Below are 26,758 nucleotides of genomic sequence, written 5' to 3' on the forward strand. Positions count from 1 at the left end.
TCCAATTGTTTATTGCTAGTATATAGAAATACAATTGAGTTTTGTACATTGAGTGTATCTCATTTATCACTTCTGGGGACTTCTTTGTAGCTTCCACATGATTTTCTACATTGATAATCACATGATTTGTGAATAGAGGTAGTTTTTATTTCCTCATTTCCAATTTGTATGCCTTTGTATTTCATTTTCTTGTCTTATTGAACTGCCTAGGACTTCCATTAAAGTGTTGAATTATTCCCAATCTTAGGAAGAAAGAATTCACCATGAAGTTTGATGCTAGTTGTAGGTTTCTATGAGGCTGCCTTTTATCAGGTTAAGGACGTACCCCTCTGTTCTAGTTTGCTAATGCTGTGGAATGCAAAACACCAGAGATGGATCAGCTTTTATAAAAGGGGGTTTATTTGGTTACACAGTTACAGTCTTAAGGCCATAAACTGTCCAAGGTAACACATCAGCAATTGGGTACCTTCACTGGAGGATGGCCAATGGTGTCTGGAAAACCTCTGTTAGCTGGGAAGGCATGTGGCTGGCGTCTGCTCCAAAGTTCTGGTTTCAAAATGGCTTTCTCCCAGGATGTTCCTCTCTAGGCTGCAGCTCCTCAAAAATGTCACTCTTAGTTGCACTTGGGATATTTGTCCTCTCTCAGCTTCTGCGGAGCAAGAGTCTGCTTCCTACGGCTGTCATCAAACTGCAGTTCCTCTCTCAGCTTCTGGGCATTCTTCAGTGTCCTTCTTAGCTGTAGCTCCTCTTCAAAATGTCACTCACAGCTGCACTGAGTTCCATCTGTTTGCCAGCTCATTTATATGGCTCCACTGATGAAGGCCCACCCTGAATGGGTGGGGCCACGCCTCCATGGAAATATATCATCAGAGTTATCACCTACAGTTGGGTGGGGCACATTTCCATGCAAACAACCTAATCCAAATGTTCCAACTTAATCCCCACTAATATGTCTGCCCCACAAGATTGCATCAAAGATAATAGCATTTGGCAGACATAATACTTTCAAACTGGCACACCCTCTATTCCTAATTTGCTGGGGGTTTTTATCATGAATGGGTGTTGGATTTTGTCAAATACTTTTTCTGCACTATTGAAATAATCAGCTTTTTTCCTTCTTCTTTAGTCTCTTAATATGGTTAATTGTGTTGATCACTTTTCAAATGTTGAACTAGCTTTGCATTAGCAGGATCAACCCCATTTGGTCATGATGTATCATCCTTTAATATACTGCTATATTCAATTTGCTAATATTTTGATCAGGATTTTTACATTGAGGATTTTGGTAGGGACTTCAAGAAAACCTAAAGTCCTTACCACAGCCTCCAAGATTTTCCCTCCCCATTACCTCCCTGACCTCATTGCTTATGAGGGATTATTGGTCTGTAGGTTTTTTACCTTGTACTGGATTTATCTGGTTTTGGTATAAGATTAATTCTGGCCTCATGAAATGAGTATGGAAGGTACTCTTCTATTTTCTGCAAGAGATTGTGTAGAATTATTATTAATTGGTTGGACTTGCTAGTGAAACCATTTGGGTCTGGAGTTTTCTTTGTAAGATTTTTAACTATGAGTTCAATTTCTTTAATAGATACAGAATTATACAGGTTTTTTAAATTTCTTCTTGAGTTTTGGTAGTTTGTTATTGTGATAGGCAGAATAATGTGGCCCCTGCCCCCCCCCCCCAAGATGTCCACTTTCCTAATCCCTGGAACCTGTGGATATGTTAAGTTACAGGGCAAAGGGGCATTGAGGTTACAGATAGAGTTAAGGTTACTAATTGGTTGATTTTTAAATAGGGAGAGTATCCTGGATTACCCAGGTGGGCCCAGGGTAATCACAAGGGTCCTTAAAAAATGGAAGATGGAGGCAGAAGAGGCGTTAGAATGATGCGGTATGAGGAGGCTGACTCAATTTGTATTTTCCAGAAGATGGAGGAAGCAGGCCATGAACCAAGTAGTGTGGGCAGTTTCTAGAGGTTGGAAAAGGCAAGGAAATGGATTTTACCCAGAGCCTACAGAAAGGATCATGGCCTTAACTTTTGCCCCATGAGACCTGTGTCAGACTTCTGACTTACTGTTAGACAAATCTGTGTTGTTTTAAGGCACTAGGTTTGTAATAATTAATTAAAGCAGCAATAGAAAACTAATCTTTTTTTTTTTCCAAGGAATTTGTCCATTATTTCTTTTAAGCTGTCAAATGTATGGGCATAGTGTTGTCTGTAGCATTCTCGTATTATCCTTTCAATGCGTGTTGGGTCTGTAGTGATATTCCTCTTTCATTACTAATATTGGTAATTTCTTTTTTTAAAAGAACCAACTTTTAATTCCACAGATTTTTTCTTTAGTTTTTCTGCTTTCAATTTTATTGGTTTCTGCTCTTAGCTTTATTATTTCCTTTTTCCTCGTCTTTCTTTGGGTTTAATTTGCTCTCCTTTTACTAGTTTTAAAAAAATCACCTTTGTGTTTTAAATATGCTACAGTTGTAACTTTATATAATTTAATTTTTAATAATGGCTGTATTTAACAACCAGCTTGCGATGTTTTGTAAGACTCACAAGCTGGTATGCTTTGACTCTGTACACATTGCTCCCAAGTCTCTCTTTTCAGATGTGACCCCTTCTCTAGGCTCCCCACTCTATCTCCAGCTGCCTCAACATCCCCATTTGAATATCCAGTTAATATCTCAATATAAACACATCCAAAACCAATGTCCACCAAAGCCCCAGTCTTTTATCCCCACTCTTCCCTCTATCTGCCTCACTTTTGTAAATGGCACCGCCACACACCAATTTGCTCAAGACCCAAAGTGAGACTTCATCTTGATTCTTCTTTCCTCATTCCTCACATCCAATCAGTCAGCAAATCCTCTCAGCTCTATCTTTAAAACATCTGGAGTCTGACCACATACAATCAGTCAGCAAATCCTCTCAGCTCTATCTTCAAAACAGCTGGAGTCTGACCACTTTTCAACACCTCCTCCATGGCCACCCTAGTTCAAGCCATGTTGACTCTCACCTGGATTCTGCAATAGGCTCCTTGCTTTTTCCATTCTGTCCGTGTAGTCTATTCTCAACACAGTAACAAGAGTGATCCTGTGAAATCAAAGTCACATCAGGTCTCTCCTCTGCTCAAAACCTTCCAGAGAATACTCTGGTTTCTCTTCAGGTTGTATAAATCTTTCACCTTTTACTCAAGATTTCCATGGAGAGAAACAATTCTGAGTTTATACCCAATTTCTTAAAGCCGTGAGTCTGTAGGGCTAATAAGAAAGTATAAAGACAGATTGTTTAAAAAAAAAAAAAACCTCTCTCCAGAGGCTCCCATCTCAAAGAAAAATCTACAGTCCTCACCCCAGCCTCCAAGACTTCCCTCCCCATGACTTCCCCAGCATCACTGCTCACTCTTCTCCCTCAAAGTGACCCTGCTCCGGGCTTTCATTGCTTTTCTTGATACACCCAAGTCATGTTCCTGCCTGAGGTCCTTTGCCTGTGCTATTCCCTTGGCCTACAAAGCACTTCCCAGGTACAAGCAGGGCTCACTGCCGCACTCCTGCACAATGCTCCTCCTCAGAGCAGCCTTCTCTGATCACTCAGTCTAAAATAGCATCCCCTGACACTCTTTATGCCCTTACAGTGGCAACCTAGGACCACTAGCCCACTCCCTATCCCTGCTGTCCTCTCACATGGAGGGCCAGGGCCAGCCCAGTCGAGAAGCAGGGAACCCACAATTAGCTGTGGCACTCACAGCTCTTGTCTTAGTCCCCTCCATAAGACTGAGAGCCCAGTAGCTCCACCATATGACAGAGGTTGAAGTAAGAGGAAAGCATCTTCTAGACCCTGGCAGGACAAGATGTCATCACCCCAAGTTCTGGTTACTAAGATCCTCCTACCCCCCCATGAACTTTCTCTGCCAAACTTCAAGCCTGGGTCATGCCCCTTGGCCACAGCTCAGAAGATGGTGCCCAAAGAGAAGGAAAAGACAGGGTTCCTTCCAACCCTGGAGACAACAGTCAATGATGAACTGGGCAGTGGAAACAGAACCCATACCCAGTAAATCTGGGCTGGAGTCCTGGGTCATCCCTGTCTCCTAGGAAGATCTGTCTCAGGGCCCAGGACCAGGAAGTCAGAGGTCCAGGAGAAAACTCAATGAGACGAGTGAGAAAAGAGTCTGTAGACCAGATGTTGGCCTGGGGTCTGAGCACAACTTCACCTTCCCCAATGCATATGGAGTGGGGAAGAAAGCACAGTCTCACCTGGCCCGTGGGCTCACATCCAAACATTGGTCCAGTCTCCACACTAGTGACCCCCAGCCCCACACACAAACACTCTCCTTGGCTCCCAGGGCCTTCCCTAGAGCTTGTGGCCAAAGGTCAAAGTTTTCCATCTGCTTTGACCATATGCAACACATGTGGGGGCAGAGGCGACAATGAGACCTCAGTTAGGGCTCTGCTGGTGTCTCTCCTCCCATGGGGAGGGACTCTTACCACACCCTAGATTGGACCTCAGTGGTCATAGAGACCTAAAGGTCCCTGGGTATTCTCAGCCCCAGCCTCATCCTGATACTGCCCCAAAGTCCTCACTTGGCCTCCATCCGCAGCTCCCTCACATGCTTACCTGCCCTTTCTCAAGGACTGCACCTGCTCCCACAATCTCAGTGTTCACCTCTGCAAGGACAAGGCCCAGACCAGACTTGTCCCCAAGCCCAACCTCAAGCCTCCTCTCTCCCAGTGTGTGCCCAGAGCAGACCCACACCCCCAAGCCGCACCTTCCCCCTTTTTCCAATCCATCTGCAGGGTCTACTGACACTATCTCAAAAGTCTCTTGACCTTGGCCTTAGCCAGGCCCTGGCACCTCCTTCCTGAACCCCATCCTGCTCTGCTGTGGCCACAGCTGCTCTGACATCTCTCCCTGGGCCCAACAGATCTAGGATCCCACCCCACTAGTTGTCAAATTAAACTTCCCTCTTCTCAGCTGTACACTCAAGGTCTTCCACATCATGGTCAAAATCCAGCTCTGCTATCCACAAGCTGTGTGACCTCAGGCAGCCCTTTAGCCTCTCTGAGCCTTTATTTCCTCACCTGTAACTCAGGCTATTGAGTTAAAAATAAAGACAATGAGGCAGGAGGTACCACAAACTTCTCTGGTCCCTACTGTGTCCTAGCTTTTGAGGCTTCCTAACCTGGAGAAACAGTTACTTCAAAGTGTTAGCCTGAGAGTCTTGCTTCCCTCCTCCCTCCAGGGAGGGGCTTTGTGCAGGCAACAGGTATTCTCCAAAAGCCTCCTGGGTGTTGGGGCATGAGGTGGGCAGGAGAGAGGCTGAAGCTAAGAAGAAGGTGACTGTGCTAAGGGACTGGAGGGAAGAAGGCCACCTGCTTCCCCCATGTTTCTCTGGGCCTCAGCTTCTCAGCTCAGTGAAGCTGGAATTTCTATATCCTCAGCCAGAGCTGGGGAGAGGAGGGGCCTCCCCCAGCACTGACCTTCCCGACTTTACCTCCTGATAGCTGGGAGAGGCTGCCTGAGCCAGCAGGAGCGAGCCTCTGGTACGCTGGGAAAGGCTGAAAAACAAACGCACCAGAATCCAAATCAGGAAAGAGCAGAGCTGGGGTTGCCGTGGCAACCTGCAGCAGGCCCCCAGCCTGGTGCTCAGCCTCTCCGGGGTGGGGGCCAAGACGTGCCAAGCTTGGCTACCCCCATCTCCACCTCCGGAGCTTCCTCCTCCAGCCTGGCCTAGCTCCAGCACCAGCACGGGGCAGGGGCAAGGGCACAGAGAAGCACCTCTGCCAGTCTGGTGGGCCGGGCAGGCCTGAGTCTGCCAAGCCCCCCAGGGCTTGCTTCGGCAAGATCATTCCTCTCCCAGGGTGAGGCCCCCACCCAAAGGCCTCCAGGGTCTGGCAAACTGCCCATCCCCAGCTCCAGTCACTCCCATGGCTGAGCCAGTCCGCTGCCTGGGCTGATGCAGCAGCCCTTGTGTGGAGGTGCCCTCAAGCTTCTGCCAGTGCCAGCAGCCTCAAAGCTGTTACCTGGGCACAGGGTGGAGGGAGGCAGTGAGATGATCTCCCCAACCTTCCCTCACGGCCAGGTGAGGAAGGAACCAGCATGGTGCCAGATGCAGGGATAGAGCTTTATGTACTGCCCTTTGACAGATAAGGAAACAGGCTCCAAGAAGTTACGTGACTTCCCAAGGTCATACAGCTACTGGGTGAAGAAGAGGGAGGCCTGAGCCAGGCATTTCCAACTGCTGAGCCCAGACCCTTCCCATGGGGCCTGTTACTGGGTGCTCTAGCTGGACATCCAGAGTGTCACCGGGGCCCTGAGGGTCTCATCATCGAATGGCTCACCCAACTACCCCCAGGCAGCTCCCCCCTGCTCTGCCCCAGAGTCCCCCAACCTCAGTGCAGTGCCCAGTCTGCACTGACTAAGAGACAGGCACACAACAGGCAGAAAGAAAAGGACCTTTATGTCTCCATTTAATGGCCAAGCCAGCTCTTCCCAGAGGACCCCCATGCCCTAGGAGGGCAGTCTTCTCTCCTGCCTGGTGGCCCCTGTAGAGTCCCACCCAAGCTGATGCCCCTCAGCCTCACTAGCAGCACCCCAGTGCAGTCTGGTGTCAGTGGGGCAGCCTCATCTCAGCTCCTGCAGCAAGCTGTTGATGGAGCCCAGCAGCTCCTGGAAGTAGCCCTCGTCCTCGCCATCTTGGAGCTCCAGGGCAGCCAGTGCCTGGTACTCAGCCTGCAGGCTGGCCAGTGTCCTGCCGAGCTGGGAATTCTGACGGTAGTGGTCCCTGCAGGTGACCAGGAAGGCATCCAGCGTCTGCAGCACCTTCTCACGGGCATTGTGCTCGGGCAGGGCAAGGAGGTTGGCTGTGATCTCACACCAGCCCTGTTCCCGTAGACCTGGCAGGAGGTGCACCTGGCGATACTGCTGCAGCTTCTCAGGGGATGTATCATGAGTCAGCACAGCCTCTTCCTCAGCAAACATCTGCCATCCGCACAGTGGGCACCGGGGTGGGGGTGGGGGGAGAACACAGAGAGAGTGGTCAACTCACCAATGTCAGCTCTGCCCTGAAGATATGAAGGCGTGTGCTGACCCACAAGTCCCCACCCACTCCTTCTGTCCCCTTGACCCTCAAAGGATCTACATGGGAGAAGGCCAACTGGGTTCATGGCTCCACACATGCTCGCCCACATCCACATGTTAATCCATCCATCCACTCATTGAAAACAACTGAGCACAGTGCCCGAAGATGGAGAAACCAAGATGAAGACATGGTTTCTGCCCTCTAGATGCTCAGGGTCTAGCAGAACCAAAAAAATTAACTGAGTAATTCTTAAATAGCGTGGTAAATTTAATCTGTGTAGTGTGGGGACAGACAGTCTGGGTCCAATTCCTGCTTTACCACAGACTAGCTGAGTGACCTTGGGCTGGTCACTTAACCTCCCTAAGAGCCAAAGTCAACATTTCTTAACTGAAGATAATAGAACCCCTCCAGGTCTGTTGGGAGGACTTGAAGAAATAATCAATATGCATCCAGTGCCCAGCATATAGTGCACACCCAACAAACATCACCAAAAGAATAAATATCATTATATCATATATCAACAAATGTTGGCTATATCATCATCAATGTCATCATCATTGTCATTATCACAGTCATTGTGACTATTACAAACACACTCCCTCAGAGGAGGGAGTGACTGCTGCTGTCAGGGGGAAGGGGTTGGAGGGAGAGTATTATTTCCTCAAGTCTTGAGGGGTAAATGGGGAGGTGTCCAAATGGACAAGGGTGGAGGGCCAGGGCCATACACAAGGAGTATTGCAATGATGGGCCTGGGCCGCCTCCTGTTTGAGGAACGGCAGGTTGTTCTGGTTGGTGGAGCAGGGTGCCTGAGGGCCAGGCCGGGGCCAGAATGCAAAAAGCCCTGGGTGCCCCTCCAAGGAGGGTGCTCTTTGTGCCGAGGGCCTGGGATGTTGAGGAAGGTTCAGGCAGGGGAGTCACTTGCTCGGCCTGTATCTGTACAGGGCAGAAAACCAGCTCCAAACAGCACACTATGGTAGGAACCAATTCTTCCAGGCTGCCACAGGCAGGAAAGGAAATACCTAAAACCTGACAAGTAACCAGTTTCTTTTAAATGTCACAGAGGCTATGCAGAGGTTAAGCATGGGAGGTGCCCCGTATCAGCTGTACTAAATGTACCTGTGGGAAGAAAGGAAGAAGGAATCACTGCCCTAACCGCAGGAGAGAAGGACCTGCAGAGGACCAGGAAGGCAAGAGGGAAGCCCAGGCGATCAGGGCTCACAGTGGACAACCTAATAAAGCCTCCTGGCCACAGGAAGTGGGGCTCAGGGCTGATTGCAACTGGCAGATGAAGCAGGAGAGGGGTAGGGTTCCACATCCTGGGACAAGAAAGACTGAGAGGGACCCTGTGGTCCCTTCCCTTCCTTACCTCTAAGTTCTGCCAGCTCCACCCCAAGCATCCTGATCCTTCCAGCTCTGCCTTTGTACCACACGTCCCTCCCTCGCTGGACAACTTTAGCCTATGGCCTCCCGCTCCCGCCCTGCCTCCCCGTCCTCCATGACTTAGCACTTCTGATGATGATTAAATCCCTTCCACGGGACTTCAAGGTTCACTGGGATCTGGCCACATGCCCCCAACACCAAACACTCTGCACCTGTCATGTTTACTCTCCCCCAGGGCCTTGGCACATACAGTTCCCACTTCCAGGGGCACCCCCACCCCACCCTCATCCACAGTTAACTCCTGCCCTGCAGGTCTCAGGGACATGGGACCCACTTTCCCTGACACCCAGAAGAGGTCAGGGTCCTCATCACAGGCCTGGCCTACATGCTCGGGGTGAGAGTCTGATCAGTGCCTGTGGGACAGCGCCAGGAAGGCAGGGGCCACCAACTACTTACCCAGCACCGAGCACAGCATCTGTCAGGGCAGACGCCCAGGGAATGCCTGTGGGAGGCCTGCCAGCAGGTGGGGTCTCCCAGGTGGCCCTCCAGCTCTGCAGAGCCACAAGGCGAGCAGGTACTCACACTCACAGCACAGCAGCCGACCTCTGCAGGGCCCACAGACTGTGGGGCGCAGTCTCTCAGTGGAAGCCTTGCTATAGGCCAAGGGCTTAGCAGACCACGGAAAGGGCAAACCAGGGACCCCAGCAACCTAAGAGGTGAGTCCACACTCTCCACGTGGAATTCTTCAGTTCAGCTGCCATCTCCCCACACCAACCATGCCCTTATGTGTGTGCTGCCCCAGAAGGCACCCCAACCTGCTTCTACCCGCAAACAGCTCTGGACTCGCCCCAGTGCAGCTCATTCTTTGTTCTTTCTTAGGAAAACCACAAGAATCGAGAAGCCCCAGCTGCCTTGGCCTTAGAATACAACCTAATGTCTGCCCTTAGCCTCTGGCTGAAACTCGTCCACTGTCCCCTCCCTGAATCAGGGTGGCCATCTCTGTACTACCATGGAGAGACACCAGCCCCCCTGTCATGACAGCCCCCAAAGGCTCTAGCAGTGGGCTCCTGAGGCAGCTGACGGGCAGCCTTGCTGAGACTGGTGGTGGTGGCACTTAGCAGTGGACCAAGGCCATCGTGCCTGTGACGCCAGGGCCAGGAACAGCAAACCCAAGATGCCAGGGGAAAGAGATGAGTTTCTCCTGGGAAATGCCAAGCCAATGTACATGTCCTTCTCCAGGCTCACTGGCCCACCCCCAGGATGTCAACTGTGCTCAGGCTGTATTAATTGGATCTGAGCACCACATGGCTGCCTGCTGTTCTGAGAAAGTGGGTTTCTGCAGCTTGGATTTGGGGGGTGGGGGCAGACTGAAAGACAAGACAGGCTGAGAGACAGAGAAAAGAGAAGGGCAGAGAGGAAAAGAGGAAGAGAAAGAAAGGGAGTGACTGACAGAGACAACCCTGACCCTCTGCTCCAGGACGGACAGGCATGGGGGAGGGGTGCGCAGAGCAGGCGGGAGGGCCCCTCCGCTCCCCACTTCAGCAGCAGTTGCAGCACTGCCCAGCCCTGCTCTGCCAATCACAGCTTGCTGTTCTGTGGAGCGTGTGGCCCCAGAGAGGCAACCGAGAGAGCCCTGCCAAAGCTCTCTGCAGCAGCTGAATTAAGAATCCAGGCCTGGCCAGTTTTACTCTTTCCTCCTTAATTAAGACACTTCTCAGGCTTACAAAGACCAAAGTGGGCTGGGCGCCAAGTCTCCTGCCAGGCGTCAAGCAACTGAAGGCCCTGGGGTTCGAAGGGCAGCCGTCCTGAGCCTCTGCCTAGAGCTAAAGCTCCCAGGAGGCACCTCCAGGTTCTAGAATCATACCACTCAGCACCCTTCCAGCCTGGGTCTCTTGGGCTCCTGGATGCTACAATGGCCTAAAGCCCTTAAGTGGCTGCCAGGCTCAGCTGATCCATCTCACCTGCTCCTCACCAGCCCACACTATGCTTCAGTCAAATGGCCTTTCACTTCCACGAAAGGTCTGACCCTGGTTATTTCTGGCCTTCAATCATGCTGCCCCCTTTGCCTGAACACTGCCTTGCCCAATCCCCCACCCCCCGTCTGTCCTCTTCTCCTGACCGGCCATCAGGTTTCAGCTTAGCAGTCACTTCTCACAGGACATCTTGGGTTAAGGGCCCCAAGGAGGACTCCCACAGCACCCATCTGCCCAGCCCAGGACCGGCCCATCTGCTCAGGAACACTCAGTTCTGAAGGATGGCTGGCTGGCTGGCTGGCTGGCTGGCTGGATGGATGGATGGACAGACAGACAAGAAAAGATTTGGGAAGGGGCCAGGGTCAAATGGCCAGAAGCAAACACAAAGCAAAGCGAGGGAGAGGAGGGCAGGCCTGGGCACTCACCTTCTCAGTGACCAGGTCATAGAGCAGGGTGACCACACGCACAGCCAGCACCTCCATGCCCTTCTTCTGCACCAGGCTCCTCAGGACCTGCAGCCCCCCCAGCTTCAGGAACTGCTGCTGGGCATAGGGGAAGTGCCGAAGCAGGGAGCAGAGTGCAAACAGGACCTGGGGAGGCAGAGAATGAGTGACCCCAAGTCCCTGGACCCCTGCCCCCATGCTGCCATGTGGCCTTAGTTGAGTCTGCCTTCTCCCCCCACAGCACCTAGCAGAGGACCACTCAGGCCCCATGGGGCCATGCACAGCTTTGGAAAGGGATCTTTTCCTTTTCATGCTCCACAGGCTTGCTGGGAGCTGGGCAGGAGGAAGTGGAGAGAAACATACCTTCTTCTTCACGGTGAGAGGCTGCTCTGTGGCCAGGATGACCAGCAGCTTCTGCAGGGCTCCCCCCTCAATGGCCTCCACCTGGACCTTTGGGTTACTGGAGGAGGAAGCACAGGAAAGTGTGATCCTGCATCTGCTCACCGACTTGGGGGCACTCGACTCTGGCCAGCCTGGGTTCCAGGCACTTAGTGAGCTGACACCATACCAGCCATCTCTGGGCGAACAACAAAGGGCAGGAGGGCAGGTTCCTACCGCAGAAAAGCTAGAACGTAGCTGGGAAAACAAAGAAACAAAGACTAATTGATGTGGACCCAGCCAGGTGCCACAGCCTATGGAATGGATGACAGGGCCGAGGGCCCCAGGCCAGAATCCCGACCTCCTGCAGCCAATGCACTGGGGCTGATCCGAGGAGGTGAGTCAGCTCTACCACTCTAAGATCCTTCCAGGACCAAAGGTCCCCTTCAGTGACCCTCCTGTGCGACGACACCTTCCCCAACACTCCCCAAGCTGGTGTCGGTGTCAGAGGCTCACTCTTCCAGGATTGCAGGCACATCATACCCTGGGGGGCCGTTCCTCCACCCCCAGGACCCCTCCCGGATCTAGCACACAGACAGTACTCAGTAAACACTTGTGGAAGGAGGGCAGGAAGAAAGAGCAAGGTCCAGGGGCCCTCTGAACATCCGAGTAGACCCTACAACAGGACCAACCCATCGGTCTCCCACTGGACTATCCACTCCATGAGAGTGGCTTCTGTGATGCTCCCTGTCCTTGTATTCTCAGAGCCTGGCACAGAGCTGGCTTTGTCATAGGGCCTTGGACAATAGAGGGTGAATAGATAAATACATGTACACAATCACAAAAGTTCCAACAAACAGGCAACAATGAAACACTCAAAACCCAGAGCTGTCTCTTGAAGTCCTTCCCCATTCCAGGTTGGAGAAACAGTGACGCAATTAAAACAAACATTTCAGGCCCTGCCCTTGAAATGACAGGAGACCTGGAGGGTGAGACCTGCATTAGGACAGGGTGTCAGGCAGGGGACATGGCTGGGAACCCAAGCAGGAGGCCCCTTTTGCTGGCTTCTTGCTTCCTAAGATCGTATAAGCAATCAATTAAGGAGCAAGGTTATGCACAGGGACCTGGGGGACCTCGGCAAGTTCCCTTCCTGCCCCCTACTGCCCACTAAAGAGGCCCCAGAGAAGGTAGGCCTGCAAAAGCCTGCACCCAGAGGTTGGGGAGGGGCCAGGTGAGGGGTGGGGTGGGGGGGAGGCACAGAATTCAGTGACTACCACACCCACCCAGACAGCCCCAAGGCACCCAGGTCTCCACCGGCTCTGGCTTCATTTCCAGAGCATGACCACAAACTCCCCAGAAACAAAAACAAAAACAAAAACAAAAAAACACCTGTTCTTCCTGACCCCTGACCTTGGCAGGACGCCCTCACAGCACCCTGGAGAGCAAGGCCGGGGGTGGGGAACAAAGACAAATCAGAGGGAATGGGCTCCTGGTGAGAAACCCAGGAAAAGGGGAGGCAACCAGAGAGATGGCCACTGCGCTGCTGTCTGCAGCAGAGGAGAGGATCTGGCACAGACCAGGCGCTCCATAAATGACCAGATGGAAGGGTTAGGGAGCCTGCGGCAGTCCCACAAGATGACCCACCCATTCTATCCCTACCAGGGACTAGCTTCCAGGTTCAGAGCAGGCTCATCCCTCTAAGCCCATTTTCCTGCTGCAAGATGGGAGGCTCTTTCGTCCCTCTGCATCCTCTCTGCCAGGAAGTTAGTACAGGGTGGGGCCTGTCCCACTGCGACCCCATCCTGTGCCTCAGGAGCAGCCTGGAGATAGGCCAGGGCCCCTGGGGAAGGACGCTGATAGCTCCTTTCCAGACAGAGACAGGCAAGTGCCAATGCAGGGGGCCTGAAAGCCCAGCCTCTCCCCTGCCACCCCATCCCACCAAGATGAGGAAAGCAGCTGTTTCATCAAAGTGGGAACTAATTAGGCTGTCTTTGCCACCATGTGCCTGCAGAACACTCACCCAAGACAGGCAGGGTCTAGGAAAAGAAGACAAACACGTTGGGAAATTCACACAAGCATCAAGGGCTGCCTCTCAAAGAAGGTGGGCAGCGAGGCCCAATGTCACATCAGCCTCGGGGAGCACCACTGAGGAACCCAACACTCAAGGGCCTGACAAGTTGCAGAGAGAAGGCCTCCAGGGACAGCACACAAAGCTCCACTTGTGTCTACAGAGCTGCTGAGAACAGGATCTAGAGAGGAGAAAATCACCCAGTCAACCCTGGAACACAAGATCAGAGCACAGGAATGGAGGATGTGTCCAAGGAGACACCTGTCCTGAGCATGCTGGGCCCAGGGCCTTACCTTCAGGCCTCCTGGGGCACTTCCTGGGGCAGTAGCCCTGTCACCAACCCAGAGGTGGGGGGAGCAGAGACAACATGCAGAAGACCTAGACTCTGCTCACTGAGGTCTGCCCTTGTAGAAGGGGAGAGAAAACGCAAACTCCTGAGGGAAGCAAGGCACAAGCAACAAGAAAGGAACAAACAGGGACAGAAGAGGATGGTATGCACTAGGTAGGCAAATCCCTGGGACTCTCCAGAAGAAGAATGAGTCAATGAGGAGTAAAGAAACGATGCCCAAAGCTTTCTAGAGATGTGGTGAGTGGCTTCCTGATATTTCTTGCCCATGGGAGCCCCAGTAAAGGGTTAGAGAGGGCTACCTGCCCAGGCAGCTGCTCAGGGAAGCCCCACAAGGCAGGGCAGATCCTTGGGGAAGCTCAGAGCCTGATCTCTGCCAGTCAACACTGAACAAGATGTGATCCATACGTGTGCAACCAACCACACCGCAAGATTCTAATTACAGGTTTCAGAGTGAACGGATGAATGAATGGCTACATAACTACAGGCCAGACCAGGTGGCTTTGAACCTAATGTTAGTGGGGGTTCAAAGAAAGAAGAGGAAAGTCTGGGCTGGAAGAACCAGGACGGCTGGGTGAGAGGGGGAGACAGCAGGAAATCTGGAGGGCAGGCAAGGATAGCCTGGGAGGGGCAAGAAGGAAGGGCAGGCATGAGCACATGCAGAGGGGAAAGGAGACCACTTGGCAGGAGACTGCCCTGGGGAGTCGTGGAGATGAGGCCGAGAGGCACAGCTCTTGGCTAGACACCAGGACAGGTCAGGAGGCCAGACTGGGCACAGTGCAAGGAGATCTGCTGGTTGGGACTGAAAAGGGGCAATGCAGGACCAGACCCTGTCCCTAAGCTGACAGGCTGCTCCTTATTCTTCCTCATTCTACACCCAGGCAAAGTGGGGAGTGGAAACAAGAGCCCCGAAGGCACAAAGATACCAGAGAGGGCCCAGTAGCAGGACCATGCCTCAGAACAGCAACTCTGGGGCAAGAGATGAGCTGGGGACACTCTGAGCTAGGCAGAGCCCCCTACCCAGGTCAGCCTAGCATCCCTTCTTCCCTACCTCCCAATATTGACACCCCTTTCCTCTCTTCCTTTGAGAAATGACACCTTCTCCCACTCCTTGGGGTGCTGATGGGGCTGATCCCAATCCCCTGGCTACAGGGGAGGGCACAAAGCTGGCCCATCAGAGCCCGCCATCACCATGGCCACAGTGAATGACCCAGGGCTAGCCCTTTCCATTGTCTACACTGGAAGCAGGACACAGAGAAGTTGCCTTCTCCAGAAGGCAGGATGGTGTAAGCCAGGAGCTAGCTACAACCATGCCAACAACAACAGATCCCACCCCTACTCCCCCAGGCACTCTCCCACCCCACCCTCAGGTAGGGAAGCCCATTGAGAATAGGAGAAAACAAAGCTCACAGAGAGACAGAGAGACAGGCTGATGCCCTTTTTTAAGTTGCTGGAGTCACTTTTTCAAGGCAATAGATCCACTTTTTCACCTGCAGAAGAGAGTACTGAAGAATCTGGATGTATAGAGCAGGACCACGGCCAAACATGGGCCTGTGGCAGAGCACGGCCTTGGCAGCCCTGGGCTTGCACCCAATCTGCCCCGTCTCAGCGCTGGCTTAAAGGAGGGTGCCCAACCCAGGGCTCTCATGGCCTCAGGGCTCCTCAGACACGTTGCTCTTATAAAAACACCCTTCTGCACTCTGGCCTTTTAGTGCTGCCGAGCAGGATCTGCAGAAACATGGAAGGGGAAGGGTGGGGAAAGCCGGGACTGGGCAAACGCTGAGGAACCAGGCATTTCCTGAGGTCTGCTGGGCACCCTGCAGGGCAGACACCAACCTGCTCTGAGAAACAAGACCCGCACTGTGCAGGCAGCTCAGCCGTGGGTTCTGGATGCTCATCCCTGTGTGCTTTGGGGCAAATGACCAAAACAGCTCAGAGGGAGGCCAGGACGGAGGCTGCCTGGTGTGAAGCCTGAGAACAATGGTTGGTGACCTTGGACAAGTCCCTTCACAGCAGTCCCCCGATCTGTGAGGCAGGGCTAAAAATACCTGGTGATAAGGATAGAATGCTAATGAATGCCAAAATGCTGGCTAATGGGTTATGGCTGAAAGATTATAATTATAGTGGGTTTGCTACACAAAGAGGCCAGACCACATCCTTCAGAACACAAGTTTATTCGGCCAGCTGTCTCGAGCACACACATGCTGGCCCCGTGCCTTCCTGACCGACTCTAGACCAGGGCTGCTGCCCACACCTGGAGGGGCCAGTCGTGCTGGCTGGTAGGTGGGGGTCCTGACAGTTGGGGACTCGAGCGGGTTGAAAGGGCTGGGGACTGGTCTGCCTCTCAGTGACCTCAGGGGGGCTGGTGTGCTCAAAGTCAACAGAAGGATATTACGGACATAGCTCGTCTCCGAGGTAATAGATGAGGATAAACCTTGTTCAGAGCTGAGCCGGCTGGACTGAATAAATACCATTAGCACTTGGATTACTGGGATATTCACAATCAGCAGGCAAGTCAGCTGTCTGGGTGGAGAGGGATGGCAGCAGCTGCTATTCTGTAAATGTTGTGGGCTGGGGGAGAGACTGCAGAAATGGAAGTGATTGCATTTGCAGAAACCAAACAGTTTGGGTCAGGGTGACAGCAATGTGGGCAATCTGCCAAGATTAGAGGGCAGAATTTAGCTGAGGCTGAGCAAGTGTCTGGGGTGGGGATGGGGGTGTGGGGGGTGGCTAGGGCTTAGTGGTACAGCTGATCTCAGGGTGAGCAGCCAAGCCTGACCAGGGACCCCACGAGAATGCTGCCCACTACAGACCCAGGAGCTGCCCTTTTCCATTCCTGGCACCCAAGAATGGCTACATAAGTTGTGGGACCAGTGCAAAATGAAAATGTGGGGCACCTTGTTCAAAAATTATTATGAATTTCAAGACAGCAAGAGCAGAGCATTAGACAAAGCATGGGGCTCTTCTGAGTGTGGCTTGCCCGGCCACGAGGCCAGCCCTGCTGGCGCCAAGGGTGTGTGCAAAGCATGTGGGTGTGCACAGAGACCCTGCTCAGGGGTGAATGAGAAAACAAGGGCTGAAAAGGGAATTTGAATTGGTGGAAAAGGAGATAAACTGGAAAAGGCAGACGACAGAGATAGAAAATAAGGATTAGGTTGACCAGTTAGATGCCCAGTCCAGAACAGGACTGAGGCCTGTTCACGGGACAATCAAGACTCTCGCATGAGTCCTCACAATATTTCTAAGTATAGGGCAATTTCTTTTATCATTCTCTTAATAACAGAAAACGGAGAAAACTGTGCCATCATTCTTACAAAATGCCCTGAGAAGATGCTGTGCAGATGGGGGAGAGGTCTTAGGGACATCTGGGGTCAGCTGCATCTCCACAGTCCTGTCGGAAGAAGCCGTACATGCTCACGCCACCTTGCCCAGAGAGAGATTCCTTCCGTAATGGCCCCTCCTCGTCTGTGCCCTGGTGAGTGGCCTTTCTCACGAGTGATCCTAAAATAGGTAGATTCACTAGGGATCAACATTAGCCTGCCATCTAAGGATTAATGGGGTTAGACAATCAACCAATCACTGGAAATATGGACAATTACCAACTTGACTAAATATGAAATAGGTTAACCAGAAAATAAATGCTACATGCAACTCACCCACATGAAAGTGAAGTTCCCAAGAGAAATAAAACAACCAGCCTGTACCACGGCCGCAAACCGTATGCCTGTAGTGGGAACAGCACTGGGCCCCTCAGAAATTCCATCTGGACACTGGGGAGAGGTGGGGGTCTCACCTGACCTACTCACGTACAATCCCCAAGTAGAAGCCAATCAAATCAGCAAGTGTGGGAAGCCCACTGCAGTAGTTTGGCTCTGTTACGTACCCCAGAAAAAGCCATGTTCTTTTATCCATTCCTGTGGGTGGGACCTTTTGGTTAGGTTATTTCAATTGAGATGTGACCCAGCTCATTCAACGTAGATCTTAATCTTCTTACTGGAGTCCTTTATGAGGATGAAAGATAGAAAAAGCCCGGAAAGATTAGGGAGAAAAGCCTTGGAGAAGCTAAGAGAGGACCCACAGGGCACAGAGAGGAAGCCACTGGAAACAGAAGCTGAAAGCAATGAAACCTGGGAGCGAAGGAAATAGCAGACACCAGCCATGTGCCTTCCCATGTGACAGAGGTGTCTCAGATGCTGGCAGCCTTTTTTCAGAGTCCAGGTATCATCCTGTTAATTCCTTGATTTAGACATTTTCATGGCCTCAGAACTATAAAACTGTAAGTTAATACATTCCCATTGCAAAATCCAGCCCATTTCTGGTATAGTGCAATCCAGGAAATTTAGCAAACCGTAACAGCCATAATTCACCGCGATGACAACGCTCACAAGCAGGTCTCTGGGACCACTTTCAGCCACATGTGGTGATAATCCGTCTACTTCTGGGGAGAGAAGGGGAGGTCTCAGAGGGAGAGACAGCAAAGAATTTTCCTAACGGACATCTGGTGGCTGTCAAACATAGATAGGTCTGTATCACAATCATCTAGGTCACTTATTTAAAAAAAAGAATCATTTTAGATTGAGAACTTAAACTACAGAAAAGTAATTAGATAGAAAGATAACTTATAGAAAAGTTGCAAGAATACTAAAAGAACTCCCATGTGATTCACCAATTGTTAACATTTTATCACCTTTGCCTTTTCATTTTCTCTCTCTATATATACACATACGTATTTTCTGAAACAAGAGTAAGTTACTAATGTGATGCTCCTTTACCATGTATCAGTGTATATTTCCTAAGAACATAACCAGAGTACAACTATCAAAATCAGGAAATTAACACTGACACAATTATCTATAGATAATCTAATCAGATTTTGCCAATTGTCCTATATCTTTTTCAGAAACATAATTTTGGCCCAACATGCGTGGAATTTTGGGTGCACCTAGCAGCGTGTACCTTGAGTCTCCTTTATAATCTGGAACTCTTCCTTTCTTCACCTGTCTCTGTCTTTCATGACACTGCCATTTTTGAAGAGCACAGGTCAATTATATTGTAGAATGCCCCTCAGTTTGGATTTGTCTGATGTTTCCTCATGAAAAGACTAAGGTTATTTATTTTGGCAGGAGTAATGCAAAAGTGGTGTTGTGACCCTCTCATCACATCATTTCTGGAGGTACATGATATTGCTTAGTACCATGACTGTCATATTCATTTGGATTACCTGGTAATGGTGTTTTTTGCCAGATTTCCCCACTGTAAAGACACGATTATCTGTCCCTTTGAAATTAATAAACATTTTGTGAAGGGATACTCTGAAACTATGAAGTCAGTCTATTCCTCATCAAACTTTCACCAACTATTCTTGCTTAAATTATTACTACGATCTTTGTCAAAACATGATGATTTTCTAACACCATCAATGCTTCCATATTTATTTGTTGGCAGTCTACGTGAAAAGAGATTTTTCCTTCTTCCTTGAATTCATTCATTCATTCACTCATATCAGTATGGATTCATGGATTTTTGCTGAATCTATGGCTCACAATCCATCTCCAGCATTATTTATTTTGATGCTCAAATTATCCCTGATTAACTGTCAGAGCCTTTTCATGCTGGCTCCTGTGTCTTTGTGATGTTTCCATCATTCTTTGAGTACTTCCTTACTTGCTGGCACGAGATGTTCTAGTACAAGATCTTGTACCTTTCCTGCCCCAGCCTTGGAATCAGCCATTTTTCCAAGGAGCACAGGGAACACTTTTTAAAATAGTAATTCTAAGTCCAAGTCTACATGTACAGAATCAGAATGACAGTGGATAGGACTCAAAAATCTAATTTTTTCATAAATTCCCACATGATTCTTATCAGTAGTCCTGGAACTCTTCTCAGGATGAGCATTTGGGATATCTGGACCCAATGCCCAACATTTTATCCAGTATAACATCCCTGACCATTGGCTGCCAAATACTTGAAAACTAGAGCAGTAAGGAGCTGTCAAACAAGGCAGTCTTGCGCTAATTTTAAACTACTCCAACTGTCAGAAAAAATCTTCTGATACCATGAAATATACCCATTGGTCCCTAGTCTACCCTTTCAAAGTAGAAAGGATCAGCCTGCTCCTGCTGTGAGAGGTCAGCTCTTCCGAAGCTTAGGAGCAGCCACATAGGCCACCCCCCCCACAGCTCTCCTCTCACAATCTGGCATCATGGGATCCTGCACTTATTCACATGACTCTTACAAGCTTTAACTTTCCTGACAACTGTCTATGGGCCACAGATCCATGTACTTATGAATCCCTGCAGAGGTGGTACCCAACCTATCCCCAGACCTCCAGCCAGGACACCACCATCAGAGTCCATTAGGTCCCGCCTACTCTGTCCAGAGCCACTCTGCTCTAAATGCCTGTACCAGTTTGGATGTATTATGTCCCCCAAAATGCCATGTTCTTTAAAGCAATCCTGTGGGGCAGATGTATTAGTGTTGATTAAGTTGGAACCCTTTGATTGTTTCCATGGAGATGTGACCCACCCAACTGTGAGTGACACCTTTGATTAGGGTGTGACCTGTTAATTAGATTGTTTCCATGGAGGTGTGGCCCCACCCATTCAGCGTGGGTCTTTATTATTAGTTTACTGGAGTCCTATAAGCTCAGACAGAAGAAGCTCAGTGCTGCACCTGAGAGAGACATTTGGAGATGGCTGCTGAAAGCAGACATTTGCTTGCCGAGAGTTTTCTCAGGAGAAGCTAAAAGAGATGAAGCACAGAGTTTACCCCAGGATATGCTAAGACAGGACCTCCAGGTGCTTAGAGAGAACAATCCTGGGAGAAAGAATCAAGAATGCACAGGAGCTGAGAGAGGAGCTGGAACATGTCCTGGGATCAGCAGATGCCAGCCCATGTCCCTTCTCAGCTAAAAGAAGTTTTCTGGAGGCCATCAGTCATCCTTCAGCTAAGGTAATCTACTGTTGATGCCTTACCTTGGAGACTTTATGGCCTTAAGACAATAACTTTTTAACCAAACAAACCCCCTTTATAAAAGCCAATCCATTTCTGGTATTTTGAATTTCGGCAGCAGTAGCAAACCAGAACAATGTCTCAGGTCACTTTTCCTTTTTTTTAATTCAGTTTTATTGAAATATATTCACATACCATACAATCATCCATGGTATACAATCAACTGTTCACAGTACGATCATATAGTTATGCATTCATCACCACAATCTATTTCTGAACATTTTCCTTACATCAGAAAGAATCAGAATAAGAATAAAAAATAAAAGTAAAAAAAGAACACCCAAACCATCCCCCCCATCCCACCCTATTTGTCATTTAGTTTTTATTCCCACTTTTCTACCCATTCATCCACACACTAGACAAAGAGAGTGTGATCAGCAAGGCCTTCACAATCACACTGTCACCCCTTGTAATCTACATTATTATACAATCATCTTTAGGAGTCCAGACTACTGGGTTGGAGTTTGGTAGTTTCAGGTATTTACTTCTAGCTATTCCTATACATTAAAACCTAGAAAATGTTATCTACATAGTGCATAACAATGTCCACCAGAGTGACCTCTCGACTTCACTTGAAATCGCTCAGCCATGGAAAGTATTTCGTCTCATTTCACATCCCCCGTTTGGTCAAGAAGATATTCTCAATCCCACGATGCCAGGTCCAGATTCATCCCGGGAGTCATATCCTGTGTTGCCAGCGAGATTTACAGCCCTGGGAGTCGGGTCCCACATAGGGGGAGGGCAGTGAGTTCACCTGCTGAGGTGGCTCAGTTAGACAGAGAGAGGGCCACATCTGAGCAACAAAGAGGTACTCAGGGGGAGACTTGTAGGCACAATTACATGCAAGTTTAGCCTCTCCTTTGCAGTAACGAGCCCCACAAGGGCAAGTCTCATGACAGAGGGCTCGGCACATCAAACCGCCAGTCCCAGTGTTTGTGACAATGTCAACACCAGTCCAGGTGAGGAAGTCCACTTCTGCACCTTCCCCCAGCTCCTCGGGGTGGGGGGTGGGGGGTGGTGGTGGCTGTAAATACATTTTTTATTCTCTGCCCAAATTACTTTGGGACGTGTCACAATTTCACTCTAACCTATACCAACCCACCATATCTCACTTCCTATTCAAAGCTCCATGCAATCGTGGTGTTTGAACAAATCAGGTCACTTTTAGCCTTTTGGAAGTAGCATCACAGAACTGACTCACACTGGGCCTGCTGAAGTCAACTCCGTGGAAACTGTTCACATGCTCCTTTGATGAACCACAAGTTCTACAACATGGCCCTGAACCCTAGTATAGGACTTAACATAAAAATGTCAGCTTGAATCCTGGGCCCTTCATCCTAGCTTGTCAATATTCTTTTGGATTCTTATTCTGTCATGTATCTAACATGTTGGTTATCCCTTCTGGATCTGTGTCATCTGTCCCCCATGTCTTCAGATAAGAACTAGAATGGAGGTTGGACAGGACAGAGTCTCACATGGAGCCTTTTGGCACATCATGATGGCGAGGGCTCTATTAACACTAAAACGTCAAAAATGAGGGAGAGTTTAAAATATTCACAGATAAACAGAAACTGAGGGAGTTCATCAACAAAAGACCTTCCCTGCAAGAATTACTAAAGGGAGTTCTGCAGGTGGAAAGGAAAAGACAGGAAACAGGCTTTGAGTAGAGTGAAGAAATGAACATCTTCAGTAAGGGCAACCAAAAGGGTAAATGCAAAACCCAATAGCACTGTATCCTCAATATACAAATCTACTCTTTAATTCCCATAAGAGTTGGAATATAGTTGAATAAGAAAAAAAGGCATATTTCCTGATAATGGACATGCAAAACAAAAAGAGTTAAAGTGGGACAAAAATAATATAAAGAGGGGAAACAGGGTTTTGGGAGCAAAGAACATGTATGTTATTAAAGCTAAGTCAGTATCCTTTCAACTTAGTAGGTTAAGATGTAGGTTGTGTAATATAAACCCCAGGATAACCACAAAGAAAGTATTTTTAAAATATTCAGAAACAGAAATGAGAAAGGGATCAGATACATCAGAAAAGATCAACCATACATAAAAGGAGACTGCAATAAAGACAGAGATTAAAAAAAAAAAAAGATATGACATATAAAAACCAAAGGACAAAATGGCTGAAGAAATTACTGCCTTTATAGTAATAACACTGAATGTTAATGGATTAAACTCTCCAATCAAAAGATACAGATTGACAGAATGGATTAAAGAAGCATGACTTTAAAAACATTTAAAAAAAAACAATATGTTGTTTACAAGAGATTCACCTTAAACCAAAAGACACAGATAGGCTGAAAGTGAAGGATAGTAAAAGATATTCCTTGCAAATAGTAGCCCAAAAAGAGCTGAGATCGCCATACTAATATAGGACAACACAGACTTCAAGTCAAAAGCTGTTTTAAGAGAAAAGAATGACACTAAATAATAGGGACAAACCACCAAGAAGAAATAACAATCATAAAGATTTATGCATCTAACCACAATGCCCCAAAACATATGAGGCAAACACTGGCAAAACTGAGGAGAGAAACAACCTCTACAAATAATAGTTGGAGACTTCAATATACCACTCTTAACAACAGTCAGAACATCAAGACAGAAGATCAATAAGGGAACAGAGAACTTAAATAATATGATATGTGAACTGAACCTAACAGATATACATGAAACATAGCACCCAAAACAGAAGGATATACATTCTTCTCCAGGACAGACCACATGTTGGGTCGCAAAACAAGTTTCAATAAATTTAAAAAGACTGAAATTATACAAAGTATCTTCTCTGACCACAATGTAATGAAGCTGGAAATAATAAAAGGCAGAGAACTGGAAAATACACAAATACATGGAAGTTAAATAACATACTCCTTAAAAATCAGTGGGTAAAGAAGAATTGCAAGGGCAATCAGTAAATATCTTGAAACAAAGGAACGTAAGAACACAACATATCAAAACTTACGGGAGGCAGTGAAGGCAGTGCTAAGAGGGAAATGTATAGCCCTAGACATTTACATTAAAAAAGAAGAAAGAGCTAAAATCAAAGACCAAATTGCACACCTGGAGGAACTGGAAAAAGAACAGTAAACTAAACCCAGGCAAGAAGAAGGAAAGAAATAACAAAGATCAGAGCAGAAATAAATGAAACTGAGAATAAAAAAAAACAAAAAACAAAACACAAAAGCATTAGCAAAAGCTGGTTCTTCAAAAAGATCAATAAAATTGACAATCCATTAGCTAGACTAACAAAGAAAAAAAGAGAATACACAAATAAATAAAATCAGAAATGAGAAGGGGAACATTACTACTGGCCCCACAGAAATGAAAAGAAGCATAAGAGGATACTATGAACAACTGTATGCCAACAAATTAGATTAACAGATGAAATGGGCAAATTCCTAGAAACACACAAACAACCCACACCGACTCTAGAAGAAACAGAAGATCTCAACAGACCAATTACAAGTAAAGAGATTTAATCAGTCATCAAAAATCTCTCAACAAACAAAAGCCCAGGACCAGGTGGCTTCACAGGTGAATCTACCAATCATTCTAAGAAGAATTAGTACCAATCCTGCTCAAACTCTCCCCCAAAACAGAAGACAACGGAGCACTACCTAATTCATTCTATGAGGCCAACATCACCCTAATACCAAAGCCAGATAATGACTCTATACGAAACAAAAATCACAGACCAATTTCTCTTACGAATATAGAGGCAAAAGTCCTCACCAAAATACTTGCAAACTGAATCCAACAGTACATTAAAAGGATTATACACCATGATCAAGTGTGTTTTTAACCCAGGTATGCAAGGGTGGCTCAACATAAAAAAATTAACTAATGTAATATGCCACATTAACAAAATGAAGCAGAAAAAAACACATGATCATCTCAATTCATGCAGAAAAGACATTTGACAAAATACAGCATCCTTAATTGGAAAACAACAACAACAACAACAACAACAAAAACCTTAGGACACTAAGAATAGACAGAAATTTCCTCAGATTTGTTCAGTAGGATAAGGGCATATATAAAAAACTCACAGCTAACATAATAACTCAACACTGAAAAACTGAAAGCTTTCCCTCTAAGGTATGGAACAAGACAAGAATGACCACTATCAATCACCACTGTTACTCAACATTGTACTGGAAGTTCTAGCCAGAGCAGTTTGGCAAGAAAAAAATGTAAGGCATCCAAATTGAAAAGGAGGAAGTAAAACTTTCACTATTTTCAGATGACATGATCCTATATATAGAAAGTACCGAAAAATCTACAATAAAGCTTACTAGGGCTCATAAATTCAGCAAAGTGCCACGGTACATGATCAACATGCAAAACTCCGTAGTGTTTCTACACACAAGTAATGAGAAACCTGAGGAGGAAATCAAGAAAAAAATTCCACTTACAATTGCAACTAAAATAATCAAACATCTAGGAATAAATTTAACCAAGGATGTAAAGGATTTGTACACAGAAAACTACAAAACATTGCTAAAATAAATCAAAGGAGACCTAAATAAATCAAAGGACATTCTGTGTTCATGGATCGGAAGACTAAATATAATTAAGATGTCAATTCCACCTTAAATGATTTACAGATTCAACACAATCCCAATCCAAATTCCAACAGCCTACTTTGCAGAAATGGAAAAGTAGATTATCAAATTCATTTGGAAGGTTAAAGGTCCCCGAATAGCCAAAAATATCTTGAAAAAGAAGAATAAAGTTGGAAGACTCATACTTCCTGACTTTAAGGCATATTACAAAGCTACAGTGGTCAAAACAGCTTGGCACTGGCACAAGGATAGATATATTGACCAATGGAATAGAACTGAGAGTTCAGAAACAGACCCTCACACCTATGGCCAATTGATTTTTTTTTTTAATTCAGTTTTATCGAGATGTATTCACATACCATACAAACATCCATAATGTACAATCAACTGTTCATAGTACCATCATACAGCTGTGCATTCATCACCCCAATCCATTTTTGGATTTTTTTGTTTTTGTTTTTCATTTTTTATAATTTATCAAAAAATCAAAAACAAAACAATTCAAACAAAAGAATAAGAAAAATAAATAACCTAAAATAACTACATTGCTCCCAACATGTTCCTACCACACCCCAAGAAAATTAACAAATCAAAGTCATTGCTGAGCACTCCCATTTCATTAAGATTATTCTCAATATCTTATCTGTTCTTATTAGATTATTGTTCCCCCTTCACTAGTTGCTATCTATCTCTAGGTCCCCTACATTCTACAATATAAAATATTTTACATTTTTTCGAGTTCACATTAGTGGTAACATACAATATCTGTCTTTTTATGCCTGGCTTATTTCACTCAGCATTATGTCTTCAAGGTTCATTCATGCTGTCATATGTTTCATGACCTCATTCCTTCTCACTGCTGCGTAGTATTCCATCGTGTGTATGTACTGCATTTTGTTTATCCACTCATCTGCTGAAGGACATTTGGATTGTTTCCATCTCTTGGCAATTGTGAATGCCACTATGAAAACTGGTGTGCAAATATCTGTTCGTATCACTGCTTTCATATGTTCTGAGTATATACCAAGAAGTGAAATTGCTGGATCGAAGGGTAATTCTAGTTTTCTGAGGAACCGCCAGACTGTCCTCCAGAGAGGCTGTACCATTATACAGTCCCGCAACAATGAATAAGAGTTCCAATTTCTCCACATCCTTTCTAGCATTTGGAGTTTCCTGTTTGTTTAATGGCAGCCATTCTAATTGGTGTGAGATGATATCTCATTGTAATCTTAATTTGCATCTCCCTAATAGCTAGTGAAGATGACACTTTTTTGTGTGTTTTTTAGCCATTTGTATTTCTTCTTCAGAGAAATGTCTTTTCATATCTTTTGCCCATTTTATAATTGGGCTGTTTGTACTGTCATTGAGTTGTAGGATTTCTTTATATACCCAAGATATCAGTCTTTCAGCAGATACATGGTTTCCAAATATTTTTTCCCATTGAGTTGGCTGCCTCTTCACCTTTTTGACAAATTCCTTTGAGGTGCAGAAGCTTTTAATT

General features: G+C 47.4%; 1 protein-coding gene and 1 non-coding gene across 5 annotated transcripts in view; one reads left to right on the forward strand and one right to left on the reverse strand.

Moving 5' to 3' along the window:
* Window positions 1-3,147: 3,147 nt before the first annotated feature.
* On the forward strand, window positions 3,148-3,263 carry LOC119508606. Its single transcript, XR_005211510.1, has one exon. It is a non-coding gene; the product is annotated as a U5 spliceosomal RNA (small nuclear RNA).
* A 3,176-nt stretch (window positions 3,264-6,439) lies between these two features.
* The window catches only part of SIL1 (SIL1 nucleotide exchange factor), a 324,181-nt gene continuing 303,862 nt past the window's right edge, over window positions 6,440-26,758 (reverse strand). For all 4 annotated transcript variants that reach the window (XM_037801498.1, XM_037801499.1, XM_037801500.1 and 1 more), the window contains 3 exons: window positions 11,239-11,335; window positions 10,858-11,022; window positions 6,440-6,979 (listed from right to left, as the gene is read on the reverse strand). In XM_037801498.1, coding sequence (XP_037657426.1) covers window positions 6,623-6,979; window positions 10,858-11,022; window positions 11,239-11,335 — 619 coding nt within the window. In that variant the 3' untranslated portion in view covers window positions 6,440-6,622. The remainder of the gene's footprint in view (window positions 6,980-10,857; window positions 11,023-11,238; window positions 11,336-26,758) is intronic.

Source organism: Choloepus didactylus, chromosome 13 (assembly GCF_015220235.1).
Source record: "Choloepus didactylus isolate mChoDid1 chromosome 13, mChoDid1.pri, whole genome shotgun sequence".
Classification (NCBI taxonomy): domain Eukaryota; kingdom Metazoa; phylum Chordata; class Mammalia; order Pilosa; family Megalonychidae; genus Choloepus; species Choloepus didactylus.